Raw genomic sequence first — 13876 nt, forward strand, 5'->3', positions numbered from 1 at the left:
AGACAAGCAACGCACAACGCTCTGTAACACATACGCTTTCTCACTGCAAGAGATCAACATCTCAAGCAACCCACGCCACTCTACGCAGAGACCTGGGACAAGCTCCCTCTCTCGCCCTGCTTGTAAACCCCTACTATAAGCACCTCGGTGCAAGGAATACAAGATCGCTCTCTCAGACTGGACGTAGGGCACCTATTGCCTGAACCAGTATAAACCTTGTGTCTCTTTGCATCACCATCCAGGATTAGGGGCACGCAGTACATTTTCACTAGTCGGTTGAGGGCCTACCGGTCCAAAACACCGATAGTTGCAATCTATGTAATTAGTTATTTTTTAGTCTATATTTAATACCCCATACATGTGTCAAACATCCGATATGATGGGGAGTAAACTTTAGGAAGAGAAAACTAAACAAGGCCTGAACTGAACTGGCCGACCAAACTTTCCTGCTGTGCGCTGGTGACACACGCACTCCGCTACATGCAGTGCCGGCCCTAGGGGTAGGGCACGAGGTGCGACGGCCAAGGGCCCAAGCAGAGGAGGGACCCAAACCCAGGTATATAAACCCCTAGGTCCTATAGTCCATTAGATATTAGCAACTAATGAGAAGAGAGACATAGGCCATGTTTGGATACTCTAACTAAGTTAGAGGTTAGAGTTACTCTCTAGCTCATGAGTTGCCCTAAACTAACTCTAGCCAAAGAGGTGTTTGTATGCAAGGGTTAGATTGACAATAAATGTCCTTTCCCAATTGTCTAGAACTCAGACTCTGCATCAATTGTCCCATCTGGTTTCCTCCCCAACCCTGTGTGCGTTTGCAAGTAGCGCCAGAATGAGTGGGTGTTCTTGAGTACGCCTATTTGGTTCTTCACCTATAGACGGGTGTACAGCAACCCCCTTCGAGCAAGTAAGCCGTCGACAACAGCTTCATACCCTTCACCACTCATTTGTGCACCATTATACGTTCCTGCTCTACGTTGCTCTATGCACAATTCTAACAAGCAAGCATTATTTGCATCATTCCATTGGGCTCGATTGGCATGGCTCACCGGGGGACCGCCGGAGCTCGCTAACTCCTCCACATCATCCTCCAATTCTTCATCGATGTCGAAGGGAGCACCGGAGCCAGATGCTTGCCCACGGACGGCACTCCTTGGTGCCCTCGGTGCTCAGGGACGCGGTACGTGCTGGCCGCTGCCGCCATGGATAGCTGTGTTCGTGCGCAGGCCGTCGCCACCACGTAACGCCGTGTTGGTGCGCTGCCGGCCGGGTACTGCGCCGGACGATTTCGTGTGCTGACGAACGCCGCCTGCCACCGGCGACGACCCGTCGGGGAATACGCCACCATTTCCTCCTCCGCGACCGGCTGTCGCCGCCGCCGACCCACCAAAGTGGAGTTGCCGGGCGTAGGGTGAGGCCGGAGTCACCCACGCGTCTCCTGCTCCGGCTCGCGGTGGGCGATAGGGAGGGAAGCCGGAGCCCCTAACGTGGCCAGGGAGGAGCTCATCAACGTTGCCCTGGAGGACGGCTCCGTAGAGCCCAAGCCTCGGGAACACCTCCGCCGCCGGTGCTTGCGAGTTGAGGTCGAGATCTGCGAGGCTAGTGGGAGCGTGGCCAGGGCCGCTCGTCGATGGCTGTGAGCCCCATGCGTCGAAGCCGTCTCCGTCCATCGATGGGAGGCGGCGACGCGCGTGTGGCGAGATCCGCGGCGGCGCGCGTGTGGGGAACGGGAGGGAGACCAAGTGCGTGTGGGGAACGGGAGGGAGACGAGTGCGGGTGGGGAACGGGAGCGAGATCCCGTGCGGGAGAAAAAAACACTTTTCCAGTGGGCCCCACCTCAAATAGCCTCAATAAGCATCTCTTGTGGTGGATAGTTTTTTGGGTGGGTTAGATGCAAATAACCCCAATCTAACCCTCATGTTTGGATACTTTAGGGCTATTTGAGCCCCAAATAGCTCCAACTAACTCTAACCCATGGATCCAAACAGGGCCATAAAACTGGCCAGGCGGCCCAAAAAGACAACATCGGTATTTCTTTACTAGTTTCTTTTTTCCACGGCCCTCGGATTGAGAGAAGGCGAGAAATCACGCTGCACATAGCACACTCTTTTTTCCACCGACCGACCCGCCGCCCCAGGCTCCCAACCCAACCCCAGAGTTCCCCGTCCATCCTCCACGACGACGCGCCACCTCACCGTCGCCTCGAACGTACTCCCCCTCCCTCCCCTGTTCCCGGCCATTACTTAACGCGGACGCGAACACCCCAGACCAGTCGCATCTTCTCCAGTCCTGCTCCTGTCTAAGCTTCGAGCTCGAGCCGAGCGGAGCCGCCCACGAGTCCTCGGCCCCCGCACATCTCGGCAAGAGGAGACAGCCCCACGACCGCCTCGCCCCGCACCGAGAGATCCCCAACTCCCGCGCGCCCCGCACGGCATGACGGCCGACCCAACCTCCGGTTAAACCCCCCGCCTTGCTGCTCATTTTATGGCGCTCACGCGCGGGCGCGCGCGCACTGCCCCCGCCGTCCCCAGCGCCTGCTTCCTCCTGCTCCTTCTGACCTCCTCCTCGCTCCTCGCCCCCACCAGCCAAGGGTCCGAGGGCGGGTCAATTCTCCTCGGTGGTGCCGCTTCGTCCTCCTCCGGGAAGGGACGGGGGAACAGCTGCGAGGAGCTGCCGTCAATCAGCGGCGGGGAGGCCCGGTGCGCGTACCTCCGCGCGCACTCGCCCTGCTCCCCCGCCGGGTACGTCGACTACCTCCGCCTCTTCTACTGCGCCTTCGCCTGCGCGCCGGCGGCGGCGTGCGCGACGCTCGCGCTGTGGCTGGTCGTGCTCTTCTACCTCCTGGGCGACACCGCGTCCGAGTACTTCTGCGCGTCGCTGGAGGGCCTTTCGTCGGCGCTGCGCCTTCCGCCCGCCGTCGCGGGCGTCACGCTGCTCTCGCTCGGGAACGGCGCGCCCGACATGTTCGCCAGCGTCGTCTCCTTCGCGTCGGGCGACGGCGGCGGCGTCGGGCTCAGCAGCGCGCTCGGCGGGGCCCTCTTCGTCTCCACCGTCGTCGCGGGCGTCGTCGCGCTCGCCGTGGGCGGAGCGCGCGGTGGGGTCGTCGTCGAGTGGCGCGGCTTCGTGCGCGACCTCTGCTTCCTCCTCCTCGCGCTCTGCTACCTGCTGGCGGTGCTCGTCAACGGGGAGATCACCGTCTGGGTGGCCGTGTCGTTCGTGTCGCTCTACGTCGGCTACGTCGTCCTCGTCTGGACCTCCCACTGCTGCGCCGAGAAGGGCAAGCCGGACGCCGCAAGCCTCTCCGCGCCGCTCCTCCTCGATGAGGACGACGACGTCCCGTCGCTGCCGTCCCACTCCAAGACGACGGAGGCGCCCGGCACGGCCGCGTCGAGGGTTAGAGCGATGCTGCATTGCCTCGCGGGCGCGGTCTGCATGCCGTTGTACCTCCCGCGCCGCCTCACCATCCCGGACATCGCCGGGCACCGCTGGTCCCGGCCCTACGCCGTCGCCTCCGCCGCGCTGGCGCCGGTCCTCCTCGCCTTCACCTGGACCTCCTCGCAGCGCCACAACCCGATGTCGCACAGCGTCGCGGTGCTCGTAGGCGGCGCGCTCCTGGGCCTCCTGCTCGCGGCGCTCGCGGCGTCCACCACGGACGCCAACTGCCCCCCGCGCGGCCGGAGGCGCCGCGTTCCGTGGCTCGCGGCGGGGTTCGTGATGAGCGTGCTGTGGGCGTACACCCTGGCGCGCGAGCTGGTGGCGCTGCTGGTGTCCATCGGGTACGTGGTCGGGATCAAGCCGAGCGTGCTGGGCGTGACGGTGCTGGCGTGGGGCGACTCCCTGGGCGACCTGGTGTCGAACGTGGCGATGGCGGTGCACGGCGGCGCCGGCGGCGCGCAGACGGCGGTGTCCGGGTGCTACGCGGGCCCTCTGTTCAACACGGTGGTGGGGCTGGGCCTGTCGCTGGCGCTGGCGGCGGGCGCGCAGCACCCGGCGCCGTTCGTGGTGCCCGCGGACGCGGCGGCGTACGAGGCGGTGGGGTTCCTGGGCGCGGCGCTGGCGTGGGCGCTGTTCGTGGTGCCCGTCCGCGGGATGCGGATCGACCGCGTCTACGGGGTCGGGCTCATCGCCATCTACCTCTGCTTCTTCGCCGTGCGCGTCTTCGAGACGCTCGGGCTCTGGAGCTAGGAGTAGGAGCCTCCGCCGTGACTGACAGTGACACTCCCCCTTGCTCTTGGTCGTTCGTCTGTTTCTTGTTACTGACGATCGCTAGTAAAGGTTCCAACTGATGATAGTAGATCGAGATTGACGGTAAAATGGTAGTACAAAAAGGATGAAGGGTAGATAATCGTGTATATTACTGTGGTGGTAGTATGTCCTATAGAGTGGTAGCACTACTCCACACGTAGGAGTAGGTGTTGATTAGTGTCCTGACAGAGAATTTGTTTTCCCGTCCTCTTCTGTTTTGGAAGGGGTTCTGTTCTGACTTCTGACCGGAGGATGGCCGACAATTGTAGTATGTCACTGACTGATCATAGCTCATAAGCCCTGGTAAGCAGCAGGGTTGTTACTAGTGGAAAATAATGTTACGATTCGATCGCAATTCGCAGAGGTGGGATGAAACTACTCCACTCCACCATGGTCTCCAACCCCGCCAAAGGCGCTCCCACGTTCTTGCGGTGCCCTGTGGTTGCGGGCGGGTAGGCGCGCGGACGGCGGATCCCAGTTCGCTTGGCGCACGCTTCCTCCGAAACGACGCCTTGCGCCGTGTCCCTTTCGTTGGGGCGTCTAGCGTTGTCGTCATGTGAAGCGAAGGGCGGGGGCCCTACTGGGAATCTCTCCCGGAGTAGGCTTGCTGACAATCTAGGATGCTGGACGGGGTCTGCTGCCATTGCTGGTAGCAATTAAAACTAGAGAAAATTCCTTGATTCCCATCGAAAAATATAATAATTTCTTCGTTGCCATTCGAAATTATCTTATCCCTTCATTGCCATCCAAGTAGATTTTTCCTTCCCTTTATTGCCATTCCGTCAATTTTAAACTAACGGTGTTATAAGCTCCTCTGTATGGCCATTGTTTTATCGCTGCACACGAGCGACTCACCGCTGCACACGGCGGCCGGACGTTGGTTGGTGGTTGGTCGTGACTCGTGACTGACAGTCAGGATGGATCAGAAGGAGGCTTCCATTCTGCCGCCGCCCACGGGCGCCTTGATGACCTGCAGGATCTGGACCACCTCCGCCATGGAGGGCCAGTTGGACGGGATCTGCGACGTGCACACCATGCCCAGCTTGAGCACCGGCAGCACCTCCTCCGGGACTTGACCGCCCATGCCCGGGTCCACGCACTCCAGCGCGTTGCCGTGCTCCAGCAGGACGCGCGCTTGGTCCATGAGCACCACCACGTCGTCGTCCCCGTACTCCACGGCGCGCCACCCCGTCATCAGCTCCAGGATCAGCACGCCCAGCCCGTAGATGTCGCACTTCTCGTTCACACACAGGCTCTGGCACGCCGCCGTCCACCAGCTTCCCCGGCAGCAGCCGCGCCAGCCCGAAGTCGCCCACCGCCGGGTTGCACTCCACGTCCAGCAGGAAGATGTTGCTCGGCTTCACGTTGTAGTGGACCAGCGGCGGCCGGAACGCCTGGTGCATGTGCGCCAGCGCCCGGGACGTCCCGGACACCACGCGGAACCGCTCCTCCCACGTCATCGGCGGCAACTCTGCCCCGCCGCCGACGCCGTGGAGCCGCGCCTCTAGGCTGCCGTGCGCCGCGTAGTCCGTGATCAGCAGCTGCAGCTGCGGCGTCCAGTAGTAGCCCTTGAGCGGCAACAGGTTCGGGTGCCGCGCCTTCCCCAGCACGCGCACCTCCTGCTCGAACTCCTCGCGTGCCCGCACCATGTTCGCCGCCACCAGCTTCTTCACCGCCACCACCCGCCCATCGCCCACGGGCGCGCGGTACACCGTGCCGAACGCGCCGCGCCCGATCTCCGTCGCCTTGCTCAGCAACGCGTTCCTAGACATGGACGTGGAGGCCGGGACGATCCCGGAGAGCTGGTTCCTAGACAGTCTCAGGTACTTGAGCGCCTTGAGGTCGCCGAGCGAGTCCGGCAAGCTTCCGGTGAGCGCGTTGTCGGATAAGTCCAGGTGCTGCACCGCGGCCAGCTTGCCGAGCCAAGCAGGGACGTCGGGACGGTGCCGAAGATCAATGGTGCTGAGGTGCGGGCACAGGCCGATGTCCGCCGGGACGGCGCCGAAGAACCGGTTGCCGCTAAGGCTGAGGGTCTTGAGGTTGTGGAGCCTGGCAATGCCGTCGGTGACGGGGCCCGAGAACTGGTTGTGTGACAGGTCGAGCGTGCGCAGGCGCTCGAGCGGCCAGAGCGCGCCGGCGAAGTCGGGCGAGCCGGAGAGCTGGTTGCCGGACACGTTGAGGTGGAGCAGGAGCGGGCTCTTGGCCGCCAGCATCCGCGGCGCGTGCCTGTCTGTCGCGCAGGCACAGCAGCTCACGACGAAAGTGAAGTGACCCACGAGGCCACGCCATCGGATGACCTGAGTAGCTGAGCACTGGTAATGAGAGTCGTGCCGTCGTCGTCCTCTCTCGCGCGAGCTGGAGGCACTGAGCGTCCACCTCACCTGTCCTGGCCGACCGGGGACGTTCTGGAATGTTTGCTTCCACGCGCCAACTGTGTCGTGCCCGTACGGAACGATGGCGATAATCTATTTTTGAGAACACCTTGGCCTTGGATAATTGGTCAAACAGAACATCAATATGTGGCAAGGGATATTTATTCTTGACGGTCACAGCATTGAGTGGCCTATAATCTACGCACATTCTCAATGTGCCCTCTTTCTTCTTCTTCACAAACAAAGCTGGACATCCCCATTCAGACTTGCTTGGCCGAATAAACCCCTTTTTCGACAAATCTTCTAATTGCTTCTTTAGCTCAGCTAACTCATCGGGAGGCATCCGATAGGGCCTTCTTGAAATCGGAGCTGTTCCGGGGACTAACTCAATTCCAAACTCAATCTCCCTATCTGGCGGAAGACCAGGTAGCTCATCCGGGAATACGTCCGGGAATTCACACACTACCGGAATCTGATGAATAGGAATGACTGCCGTAGCGCATGTAACACTTATAAGGTCTGTTCTTCGAGGCAATGGTACTTGGAAAGTACCCTCACCTAGGGGATCCTTAAGGGTAAGTACTCGACCTCCAGTATCTATGACTGCTCCCCAATCCTTCATCCAATTCATTCCTATAATGACATCCAAGACTAACCCAGGCATAACTATCAAGTTCACTCGGAACTTCCTGCTATCTAATTCAAGGGTTGCCCCTCGAACCATCTGGTTGGTCAAAACATCAGCCCCTGCTGAACTTATACGGTAACCATAGCCCAATTCTGTGCATAGTTGTTCATGTTTCTGTGCAAATGCTTGACTCATAAAAGAATGCGATGATCCAGAATCAAATAGAACAACTGCAGGGTTTTCATTGACAGTAAACTTACCAGCAGTGACGGGCTCTCCCTCTGGAATTTCATCCACTGTTGTACTGTGCACTCTAGCATTATAAGTCTGCTGCTTCTTCTTGGGCGGGTATGGACAAAACCTCGAGAAATGACCGGGTTGATCACAGTTATAGCAGGGTCCTCTCACTGTCCCGGCAGATCCCACAGCTCCCTTGGAACTGCCTTGTACCGCAGTTGCGGCTGCTTTGTTGGGCTGTACTGCCATCTTGTACGGCTTTTGAGGTCCACGGAAATTCTGGCTTCTTGGCTGAGGTGGCCTGAATCTAGCGCCAGGTGCCGATGGGCGATAAGGAGGACGACCTCCCATAGGTGCTCTAGCTTGAGACGGCCCACCTTCGAAGGCTCTCTTGCGTGTCTTGGCTGCGGTGCTGGCGTTGTTATTCTTCTCCTGCTTCAGACAGTCACTGATGAAGTCATTGAATCTGACGCGGTTGTTGGTACCAACATGCTTCATCATTTTTGGATTGAGACCCCTCTTAAAACTGGCTATCCTTTTGGCATCTGTGTCAACCATGTCGGGAGCATAGCGACACAAGTTGTTGAAGGCATGCAGGTATTGCGTCACGGTTTCGGTACCCTGGTTCAATGCCAGAAACTCTCCCAACTTCATTTCAGTCAGCCCGGGTGGAATATAGACTCCACGGAAGGCCTCAGCAAACTCTCTCCAAGAAATCTGAGCATTTGGAGGGAAGGTGGTGCGATGGTGCTTCCACCACATTCCCGCCGGTCCCTACAATTGAAGTGCAGCATACTCCGTTTTCAGAACCTCAGTCATCCTCAACACACGGAATTTATCTTCCATCGTGTTGATCCATTCCTCAGCGTCGAGTGGCTCTGTTGCTTCCTTGAATACGGGCGGCCTGGTGTCCATGAAATCTTTGAAGCTGCTGTACTGGTTTACTCCCATGCCACCGCCTTGATTGTTACCACGTTGCACGTTGTTGGCTATGGTGCGCAGAAAATCTTCCATGTTCTTCTGGGATTGTTCCGCATTGCGCTGACTCCCGAGCAGCTGTGCGAGAAACATCTCGGGGGTAAATGGGGGAGGAGGTGGCAAATGCGGTTCATGGGGAGGCTCATTGTTGTTGCCATGATTTCCTCCACCACCACCAGTCCCTGAACCGTTAGCACCGGGCTCAGCGGCTTCATACGTGGTTCGGCGAGTGTTTGTCATCTGCATATTTCAGCAACAAGTAATGATTGAGTGGAGCTGTAATAATTGCGAGTGAAGGAAAAATTATGCCGTACTGAATTTACTGGAGAGAATAAATTCATACAATAAAACAGAGGCACAACAATCGCAATTCCAATTAAAACAACAGCACTTAATCGGATTACTTAAACGGCAAACATCGCGTCCATACGATCACATTGCCAGCATACATACACTGGACTTTTTATGCGTTCAGATATCGCATTCGAAAATCAAGTTCCAAACACATGCCAATTCTCATACGTTCGAAGCAACATACGATAGATTACATGCCAACAAAAGAAAGGTCATCGCGACAAGACCTAGATACTAGCGCAAGGCAACTAGCCTACTCCTCGGGGCCATCGTCGGGATCGGAGACGTCACCATCGCCTCCAGGTGAAACTGCAGGCTCATCCTGGTCGTCGTCGTCGATGTCCATGCCAGCGGCATTCGGTGGAGCATATGGGCCAACCCCATTGTAGAGCGCGTGAAACTCCTCGTGCAGGTTGCCGTTGTATTCCTCTAGCTCATCGACTCTCTGCAACAGAAGGTTTCTTGCGTTCCAGGCTTCATTCCTTTCCTGAACCAACTGTCCAATCATGCGGTCTGCATTGTTGTTGGCTTGAGTCAACGTATGCACTCGCTGCATAGCTCTATCACCTCTCTCAACCAGCCTGATCTCGCTGTAAGTTCATATCAGCCAACTGCTCCTACAAGCTAGCTATGGCTCGTGCCTGTCTCTTCTTCTGCTTCTTCCCTTTGAGCTTATCCTCACTACGCAAGCCAGTCAAAGTCCAGTAGGTACTCTCGAGACCCTCATACGCTCTGATGGCGGCGAACATAGCACTCATTGCCTGGTTGTCGCTAGCCTGTCCCTCAGCTGGGCCTCTGACTAATGCGCTTCCTTGAGGCTGAACCCAAATGGCATCACGAGGATCATCCCTAGGAAAAGTACCAGCTAAAGCTGCTGCAAGCTCACTGGGAAATCTGCTCATAATGTCCCTGATGACACGGAAGGCTGCTCCCTCTGCACCCTCAGCTGGAGTGCGACCCTCAAACTCCAAATGCCAACCATCCCAATCTGGAGCATCACCAAGAGCAGGAACCGTGATCTCCACCACTGCAAGTCCATCATCTGCTAACTGGCTCTCATTCCAAGAGTACACCGGCTCTTGACCCTCTAGGGTACCCCACATCATGGAGCACTCTCCAAAGCAAAGTTGGCATGCCAAACTCGCTCAAGAAGGTGTCCATGGTGCGGTGCTCCCTCAGGGCCAACGGACGTCGGGGTGCTCTTCCTCCGGTGGACTTACGGGCGGTCTGCTTCGTGCGGGCCATCTGTAGCAAAAGTTCTCTTATTACTTCGGGGAAACATATTTTAGGTGATACACTTTTATCAAAATGAGATAATCAATTTATAAGGGGAGGTATGCATGAGATGAATGAGATGCACAAGTAACATGATGTATGTACGGGTCGTACGTTCTCACAAACTTAGGAAATAAATAATTTCTAACGACTAATTCGGTGGCATACAACGATCTCTCAATACGTAGCTAATACGTTCTACACGATAGCGTTGTTATGTACCTGCAGAAGATTCATTTCAGCCCCATTCCCAATGAATGCATAAAAGCAGTAAAGTTTTATCTACACGCTCTACACGAATCCCCAGATACGTGTACAACAGTAGTAACTACCCGAACCATCGTCCTATTGACGGCATCGCCTCCACAGACGGAAGACCCATACATGAGATACCTTTGTAAAACATGCGTAGAACATGTAATTACTCCAGCATCATATAAGCATTCACCCTAGATCGGCGGTGCATCCGATCATGCTCTCACAACTCACACTTACCGAGGCGTAGAGGCAAATGATCCATTCATTACCACTCAAACAAGTGGCACTCATACAATAGCACGCCGTATGAGCGACGAAAGAGAAATATGATGCAAGAACCCCAGTCAGTACTTAATTAAGCCACCTAGAGTCCTTAACTGGGCATAAAGGATCTGATCACTGGCACACTTTATAGTTTTAAAATCACGTTTTCCAAATGCCTTTTTGTTTTAAATACACTTGTGAACAGTAACACGCTAAACCATGCTCTGATGCCAGCTGTAACAGAACCGATCAATTATACGAAATTAAGTAAGAAAATCATCCGCCAGCGCAGACGCTTTAGCAAACTTAAGCCCGTATAACCCGGTAGTCCGTGAAATCACGAAGGATTTCAAACCAACTCATGTCCCAGCCATGATCGTAATAAGCTTAGCGGTCACCAATCACATATTACATAAAAGTTTGCATAACAGATACATCAGAGTTTAAACATAGTTATTACAAAACAAGTTCGAATAAAAAGTAGCGGAAGTCAATTGTTTAAAACCACACACACTCACACGGAGTTCAAATATAGTGCCAGCGAATGATCATCTCCAACAAAAGCATCAGATGAGACGTAAGGAATGACCATGCCCATGGTCCTAAGCATCACCCATCGCAGGATACAGGCAGTTGATACAGTAGCCATAGTACATCTGCCCATCTGCAACAAGTGGGAATAAAACCCTGAGTACGAGAAGGTACTCAGCCAGACTTACCCGACATAACCGAAAATAAATGACACCAAGGATTATGAAGGGCTTTATAGTGGGGTAGCTGACTCATTTGCAAAAGAAGCATTTTTAGCATTTCAAGAACCTTTCTAAAAGCATTATTGCCAAGTTAATTATTATTAACCTGTCCACTAGATTTGCACCTATACTAGAGTAAACATGTGATTAAGCAGATAATGATAACCAATGATCATTAAGCAACTTCCATACCGTCATATTCATTATAACTGTCCAAGTGTTCCATAACATTTACTACGATGAAGTCACTCAAGTCAAGTGCTCACTATCCAGGAGCGATGGCGATTCGAATCGATTCCTAACCAGCTGGTGATTTATTCCTTACACAAACCTCACTCACCCGCTAAAGTGAGATATTGATCACCGAGCCAACTTTCCAGGTATCTCGAGTTTGCCAGGAACCACATGTACCCGGGGGCCGACCGACTGCACTTTGGTCTTATCATCTCGCCCCCGTGTCCTACCACACCTGCTCCGGCACAGTGCGCTGCGGGCAATCTACTCGGCCCGAAAAATCTCCCAGCTTCGCGGTCAGGAAGGTACTTTATCCGGCCAGCTAAATGTAAGGCATGCGTTCAACATGACTCGAGGCCCAACAACGGTCGGTCCTTAATCGACACAGACGGAAACACTACAGTTCAAAACTCTGCAAGTCTCCGTCCGGTCTCAACTTCATTTAACACTTAGTTATACCATGACTTCATAGTCATCCAAGCAGATCCAGGTAACCACCTATAGCTCGCAGGTGACAGGAAATCACCCGACTTCTACCGGTCTAAGCCAGCTAAGCATTGACTCGACTGCGGATACCAGGGTAACAAGGATATAGTATAACAAAGGTAAACAAGGTATAATGCAGCAACGGTTGCAAACAACTCCTGAACGTAATGCATCAATTTAAAGTAAAGCATTTAATTAATTAATTGCAAACCGGGAGAAAATGCTCCGGGGCTTGCCTCTCTCGAAGGAGCTCGGACGGTGATCGGGGCACTCCGGAAGTTCCTCAACGTCCTCCTCGTCGGCTTCTGGCACTTCCTGCTGCTGCGCCTCGAGCTGCTCCTCGGGCTCCTCGGGTATGACGACCGGGTTCTCGGTTTGCGATCCTGTATGATGCAATGCGCGTAAGTGATTATGCAAACGGTGCATCGAAGGAGATGAATGCAATGGATATGTTGAAATGCAAGGTAGTCAACATCATCTAAGAACTATACTACAAGCACATGTCATCTACTGCATTCTCTTCTACTACTAATATGTTAAGTTAACCTATCTTATGAAATGCTTCAAAGATACACCAAAGCTTTACTAATTTCTTAATCACACTTAAAGCGACACTGGCTTAAACCCTAATTAATAATAGGTTTGAATAGCAACATATATTTCTGATGCTCCTAAAAATCTGAGAAAATTACAGTAGCATAATACTACTCTAAACAGACTACCATAAAAATTTCATGGCATTTGGATAAGTAAACCATCCTACACAAAAATGACAAGCTATAGCATAAAAATGAGCATGAAATTACTTTGTACTATGAAAAGTGTCAAACAACAGAATTAGTATTTTTCCTAAGTTCTTAATAGCATATAATGACTGTACAAAAATTACCACATGCATGTTTTATACAAAGTTTGCTCTCTAGCAAAAATAACAAAAATCAGCCATTTAAGGTACTTGAACTACACCTCAAAATTTTCCCACAGCACATGCATGAAATATATTTTTCCTAGGAAGTACATGACATAAGAAGATTAACAAACTTGGAATCATATTTTTCTGAAGCCTATATATTTTTCTACATATTTTTCAAGTTATCAGCAATATTCAAGATTAAATAAAATCCTATAGAAAAGTATCTCAAAAATGACATGCACAATTTTTCCCAAGTAGATCTGGTGATAAGGAATCTAGAAAAATTTGTTTCAACAAATTTGGAGCAACTTTGAGTATCCAAATATTTTGCAAACCATTTCTGTTTTCAAATAATAATGAATAAATTGAAAACAAATCATTTAAATGATACTGGGCCGGCCCACAGAAATGACTGGCCCATGGCCACAGCCGGCCTGCTCAGACCGAGCGAAAAGGGGGCGAGCGGCGGCCTGGCTCGGGGCTCGGCCCAAGCCAGCCTGGCCCAGCTCGGCCGGGCAAGGCCACGCCGCTGCGGCTGGGCCCTGCCGGTCAGCGACCGAGAGCAGGGGAGGCGCTCCGCCGGCCGGTGCTCACCGGCGGCAAGCCCTCCCGGTGGCGCGGGCAGTACCAGCGCTTACGCCACGCCGAGACGCAACGGCTGGGACGGAGGAGGTGGCCCGGCGGCGTGACGAGCTACCTGGCCGCGGCGGTGCTCTCGCCGGAGAGGAAGGAGACGGCCGCGCTTGGTTCTTACCTCGACGACGACGGCTGCAAGCGAACGCAAGCGAAGCAGGGAGGCTAGGCGGAGCTATTGGCGGCGTGAATCGGGGAATGGAGGCGTGGGAGGGGTATGCTGCCGTCGAGGCAGCGGCGGCGGCAG

At 54.3% G+C, this 13876-nt stretch overlaps 1 protein-coding gene and 2 pseudogenes across 1 annotated transcript; 1 reads left to right on the plus strand and 2 right to left on the minus strand.

Moving 5' to 3' along the window:
* Positions 1-755: 755 nt before the first annotated feature.
* Positions 756-1670, minus strand: LOC136536373 (uncharacterized; annotated as a pseudogene).
* Positions 1671-2259: 589 nt separating this feature from the next.
* Positions 2260-4508, plus strand: LOC136538511 (cation/calcium exchanger 1-like). Its single transcript, XM_066530470.1, has one exon. It carries the CDS (start codon positions 2485-2487, stop codon positions 4183-4185), a length of 1701 nt encoding a protein of 566 aa, XP_066386567.1. The 5' UTR covers positions 2260-2484; the 3' UTR covers positions 4186-4508.
* A 659-nt stretch (positions 4509-5167) lies between these two features.
* On the minus strand, positions 5168-6458 carry LOC136536374 (probably inactive leucine-rich repeat receptor-like protein kinase At3g28040; annotated as a pseudogene).
* Positions 6459-13876: the final 7418 nt, after the last annotated feature.

This window comes from Miscanthus floridulus, chromosome 2 (assembly GCF_019320115.1).
Source record: "Miscanthus floridulus cultivar M001 chromosome 2, ASM1932011v1, whole genome shotgun sequence".
In the NCBI taxonomy this organism is placed as follows: Eukaryota; Viridiplantae; Streptophyta; class Magnoliopsida; order Poales; family Poaceae; genus Miscanthus; species Miscanthus floridulus.